The following is a 6,220-nucleotide window of genomic DNA, read 5'->3' on the forward strand; positions in this document are numbered from 1 at the left end:
AACTAAGGTACAAATCCTTTTATTGGCATTTGTTTTAAGTTGGTATGTTGTATTTATATTTTGCTTGTTGTGTTTGAGCTGAATGTTAGATGTTACACCCTTAGTCTACTTAGAGTAATCTCATTTGATGAAGAATGTTCCCAACGGGGAAATATTGTTACATCTCGCTATTTGAAAGAACTAGAACTAGAAAGAAACCATTTTTGGAAATATTAAATTTGGAAATATTGGAAAGTTATGCTAAGTATGAGTTGGGTCAACTTCTAATGACTGTAACTTAAATACATGATGAGTTAGGTGTGCTATAAGATGGAAAATAAAAGGTCTTGGAATACTCTTTCCAACACCACCAAATTTGCTAATTTTCCAGCTCGCATGAGGGAGATATGCCCATTTGAAGTCGGGTTGTTCAGTTAAGGAAAGTCACCCGGATTTAAGATGGGTATTTTGGTCTTTTCCTTACCCAATTAGTTTAATTATTTTTTAGTAATTAATTAGGGGTCTAAACTGATTTGGTTCGGTTTACGCATTCCAAATTGACGCTAGGGCTTTGAGAGAGGAGAAAAGAGGAGAAAAACCAAGGTTTCATCACGTTCTTGAGATTTCCCCTGCGGATTTCGCCAAAGGTTAATACCTAAGAGGTATGTGAGTTTACATAGCGTTGGGTTCATTCACCCATGCGCCAATCATGTTAATTTCAGCATTAAATTCGTTCTAGAAAGTTGAAGGTTTGATGTTCTAGAATTGTGTTCTTCAAATTGACTTTTGTTCTTGAGTTAAGATGAGATTAATTTGTTCTTGAGGAAATCGTGTCGATTTTAGAGTTGTGTTAGATTAGATTCTTATGTACATGTATTGGGCATCTGAATCTATAGAGAAAATGTGAAAAAGAATCAATTTAGGCGAATTGGGGTTAGAAAATGAAGAAGGAAAAATTCGGGTAAAATCTGGCACACAAGCCCGCGACCCAGTGCACAAAATACCTCTCCGCATAGCAGAGAGATCGCAGACCCCACTGTCTCTTAAATTATTTCGCGACCAAATATTAAAATGTATCTCCGCGTCGTGGACTTGCTTCCAGATAGTGTTTTCTTGACTATTTCTCATGATTAACTATATAAAAACACTCTTAATCATAATGATACCCTTCGTATCACAAATCATAACCTTGAATTCATAATTCAAATTCCAGGTAGATTTAAAAGTCAAGTCTTGAGAGTTGTTCGAGTCATTTTAAGAAGTATTCAAAAATAAATCAATAAAAATCGAACGACATTTCTTCAAAAAGGAACAACATAAGATAGAACTAATAGAAATAAAATAAAAATAAAAATAGGATATAACTAAGTAAAAATAACAGAAATATTATTAAATCATTCAAAAGCCCAAGCATACTCTCTACGAACATCCTCCTCTTCCTGTGGAGTATAATCCTTCACGAAACCATATACTTCTCGTATTTCTTGTAGTGTTTTCCCCGTGATCCTATCAACAAATTCTTGGATTATTACCTTCTTCAACTGCTTATCATCAATATATCTAGCAACCAAGACAACACCCAATAATTCTGAGTGGCTCATCTTCAAGAAATCCTGATCAAAATTCTTTTACTGATATTCCGTAACACCTTCCTCCAAATGCTTCTTCCAGTATTTAACCATTGTCGTCATTGTTTTGCCATCAACATTAAACAAGGGGATGGCATTAGAAGTACAATCCACGTCTTGTACTATGTTCTTGATGACTTCTGACCTCAGAACTATAGCCTCATCGAGTTTGAACTCCTCATCATCGCTAGTCTTGAGAGTTATCAGTTTTTTTGAAGACATGGCAAAGAAAATTAAAAGAGCTATGAATGAATGATTTGAATACATTAGGCTAGCTTGGTCTTATATAGTGTATTAGGTTTTAATTACTTTCCAAACTTGTGGTAGGAATATTGAAAGCAAAATATTACATAGACCTTAACTTATTATTTTTCCTTTTTTGAAGTTTAATTATATTTCTTTGCAAAATCTAGATTATTATGATAATGATATAATTAAAAGTGAAAAGGAAAGTTCTAAACTCATGGTTTCTTTAATCATTTACATGAAGACCAGTCATTTCTGATAGTTGTTAAAATTACTCTGTTTCACTACATTTCTGATTAAAGTACTCGAAAAACTAAAACAATAGAATGAGCATTTGACCATTTACTGAATATGTCTATGTCTACTCAGATCTTCTTCGGGAAATTGGGTAAGTTTAAATAAATAAAATTCGACATCGTCGCAACTATAAATTATTTTGAGTGAATAATATATCTAAAAACTAGAAATATTGTGAGGAGCTAATGATATCTAATTTTTAGGATTGTTTGGTGGAGTTTTAAATCAGATGTCCATTTAAATCATTCATTAAAACATTTTGAATCTCAAAATTTAAAATTTGATCTACCGCAAATGAAAATCGATCATTTCTTGTCACGACCCGAGTGTACACCCTGGACGTAACCGGCACTCGAGAGCCATTTCTGGTCCCCAAGCGAACCCTCATCCTAGTTGACTACAAACGGAAGACTAACTCAAGCATACAAAACTTAAAACTGAATAAAATTCATTGAACTCAATTACAAAATCTTTAACTCAAAAGATTAACTCTGAATAAAATAGTATATTCAACTCGCTAGAAATAGGAAACTCAAGTCTTTAAAACATTTTAACAAAATAAATGAAACAGACTGCTCAAACTCTTCTGTCTATCTATGAAGCTTTCAAATGACACAGATGGAAGTAGGAACAAGTCCCACGACATCCTAAAGAAACTAAAGAGAAAATGAAATCCTCCGGAAGCAAGGAGGCTCACCATAGCTAACTGGAACTGCAAGTGGTATAGACGAAGCGCCTGTGGATGATCCTAAATACATCATGAAATGATGTAGTCCAAATGGCTCAGTACATAGAATGTACGAGCATGGAAGGGGAATTCTAAAGCATAAACATAAGCTTGAATTGATGGAAAAGAAACATACTAACCTCTTCTCAACTCAACTCAACTCAAGATAATCAAGGATAAAGCAACAATAAAAGATTCAATGTATATGGAAAGTTGTTTAAACAGTATAATAACTCATTTTGTATATAAAAATACAATATAGTTCTGTGGGAGATTCTCTAACCGACAGCCATCACTATGAGTTATGTGATGATACAACGTTTAGCCCACACTGTCAGAATTGTCCTATACTTTGCCGGGGTATAGAACCTACTACTAAGTGGATCCACTAGTCTATGCTAAAAACATTAAGGAATCATCTAAAAAGTATGACCCTTTCTCCCCACGTTGGCTACATGGTTTGTGGACACTTGAGTAATCTGAACTCATCCCTATATCAGTGCTCAATACTAGCTCATATGTTTAAGAACATAACTTTTATCTGGTTTGAGATTATTACCCATAAGATCGTTCTCTTAAAAGAGATGGTACTAAAACTACTCATGAAAACTCTTTTGGAAATCGGTGTTTCATCTCATCTTAAATGTGAAAACATTTACTCTTGGAAATACTTAGTTCCCATATACCATTTTAAAGAAAATGAACTCAGCTCTACTCTTTCTCAAACTCATTTGCTCAAGTTTTAAAACAATTTGTAAAAAAACTTCTTAAAATAAGGTTCATGCCGAATTATGGACGTGAATGACTCAATTCAAGATTTTCAATAACAATGCATAGAACTCAATACTTGAAACTCAACAACTCAAAACTCAAGAACTTCAATGATACTACTCATTTCAAGAATACTCAACTTAGAGGGTTCATGCAGAATTATGGGCATGAACAACTCAACTCAAGGACTTCATGGGTAACATGTTATAGCCCCATGATTAGAAATATAATCTCAAAAGGATTAGGAACTCAATACTCACTTCAAGATACTACTACTCTCAAAGATGCTCAATTTATGAAGTTCATGCAAAATTTATGACCATGAACGACTCGACTCGAGGGTCTAAATAACAATATGGAAACTATGTATACAACTCTTCTCATTCTCATACTTACTTCGTCAAAACTTAGTTCAAATAGATAGTTGATCTCAAAGAATTAACAATTTGAACTCAAAGACTTTCTTGAATTCTACTCTTAACTCTAACTTGAATTTTAATTATGAATTCAAGAGTTATGGTTCATGAAATGAAGGATCTCGTGATGATTATGTAGGCTCATGAATACATTCTCTTTCTTCTCATACTCACTTGCTCGAGCCTTGAAACAAGTTATTAGAAGTTGTAGAAGACTCCTCAAAAAGGCTCAAAGGGACTTTCTCAAAATGTTCGAAAGAATTCTCAAGACTTGAGTCTTAACTCTACCTTGAATTTGAATTATGAATCAAAGGTTATGATTCTGTTATGAATTATTTCTAGGTTTTTATATGTAGTTTATAGTGTTTAGAATCAAAGGGGAGTAATGGTACCCTTCAGCTCAAAAAGTTTCTGGGGTGTTACAGTATCTTCCCCTTGGGATCATTTTTCCTCGAATGGCTACTAAATTGGGTATGGAATGGGTTTACTCTTAATAAGGTCTGAGTCTAATTGTATGCTCTTACTACATTCAAGCTTAACCCAAATCCTTAGGTTCGGGTTCTATACCTCTCTATAGGGAATCTCATCCCAAAACTATTACTCTTTACCACCACATTGGGCTCATATCAAGATCCACCTAATGTTTAACAACACCACATTCAAGCTTAGTACTCTAACAACTCCATGGAATCCTACCAACCAGCTCCTTAAGAAATTCTCAACACTTGACTTGATTTCTCATCTTATCATATCCCCCTTAGGTCTAAATATAACACTTGAAAGTTAAGTACCTATTCCACATTGACAACTCAATTATGCTATCTAGGCACACATGGAAAATTATAATTTAATTGGAACCTCATGTGGTAACATACCATCTCGGCACACCTCTTAATGCTCTTGTTACTCTTGTGACTTATCCACATTTCACTGCCCTTATCTAAACGTTAGGGTCTCTCATTTGTACCACTCATATTTATTGCAGCTTATCACCTCAATTCCTCACCTATTCTATGTCAAGTCTTCTAGATCAAATCTCAAGACTAACATCATCACCCTCATGTTGCCATTCTTTTGATCATGACACTCATCTCAAATTCAAGCTTAATATTTATGAGTAAACCCGAATATCAATACTATTGCTCGCGTACTATACTAACTTACAACTACTGGATACAAATTCAGAAACACTCGTCCACTAGGACCTTATGAAAAAATAGTCAATCCTTACCTCTTAGTATTCATATACTTATAATTTACTATCACATTTCCCTTCAAAACTTGAGTACTATTCACTCATTCACTATACATCAATACCTAATTAGTTTTATAACACTTTGAATATTATGGACTCTCCCTCAAAATCATAGGCCTAGCTTAGATCTATCACCTCATGTATACTCATGCTCTTCTATACTCCTACTCTTCTATTCAACACTTACACGTGGTTAGTACCTACACAATGACACTTAATCACAAACTGCTTTCTAGCTACACAACCCTCTACGTCCTATGATGGAATCTTCACAACTCATCACTTCTTATTCTACCCATATGGGAAAACTCCTCATTACTTATTTACTAGGTGCATGACTATAGTAACATAGCTTGCCAAAACATCATCTCCCTTACTTAGATTACTAAACCTCTACATACTTTCCTCTAACTCTAGGATCTTTCACTACTACTGCTCATGATCACATAACTCATGCTACCCCTTTCGGGTGAAAATATTACCCAAGCTCTAAACACACCATCATGTTAAGGGTCTCAACTAAATAAGATTTAGGGAAGAGTGTACAACTCGCTTTTAGCTCAAACGCACGATTCATATGAACATGAGTGCATTCCTATGAAACTTAAAACTTAAATCACTCATGGGCTCTTCTCAAGCCCTTCTAGAGTCTCATAACTTCCTCAAGACTCTTTCTAAGTGCAACGTTTCGACAAGGACTAACTTTTATTTTCAACCACCTCTAGTATGACTAAGGCTAGAATGAATCTGAGAAACGCACGAGTATGAATAAATCTCTATGACATAGCTCAATTGAACAATTAAATGGCTGAAATTAGGGAGACTTTTCTTAAATGCATATAATCCAGCGTTTATAGAAGTTAAGCCTTCACAACCATAAACAACACCCTACTGACACTAC

General features: G+C 34.5%; 1 protein-coding gene across 1 annotated transcript; it reads right to left on the reverse strand.

Annotated features, from left to right (window-relative positions):
* Window positions 1-1,373: 1,373 nt before the first annotated feature.
* On the reverse strand, window positions 1,374-1,829 carry LOC102588752 (SKP1-like protein 1B). Its single transcript, XM_006361512.1, has 2 exons — window positions 1,612-1,829; window positions 1,374-1,539 (listed from the first exon to the last, which is right to left on the reverse strand). Exons 1-2 carry the CDS (start codon window positions 1,827-1,829, stop codon window positions 1,374-1,376), a joined length of 384 nt encoding a protein of 127 aa, XP_006361574.1.
* Window positions 1,830-6,220: the final 4,391 nt, after the last annotated feature.

This window comes from Solanum tuberosum, unplaced genomic scaffold (genome assembly GCF_000226075.1).
Source record: "Solanum tuberosum cultivar DM 1-3 516 R44 unplaced genomic scaffold, SolTub_3.0 scf00362, whole genome shotgun sequence".
Classification (NCBI taxonomy): Eukaryota; Viridiplantae; Streptophyta; class Magnoliopsida; order Solanales; family Solanaceae; genus Solanum; species Solanum tuberosum.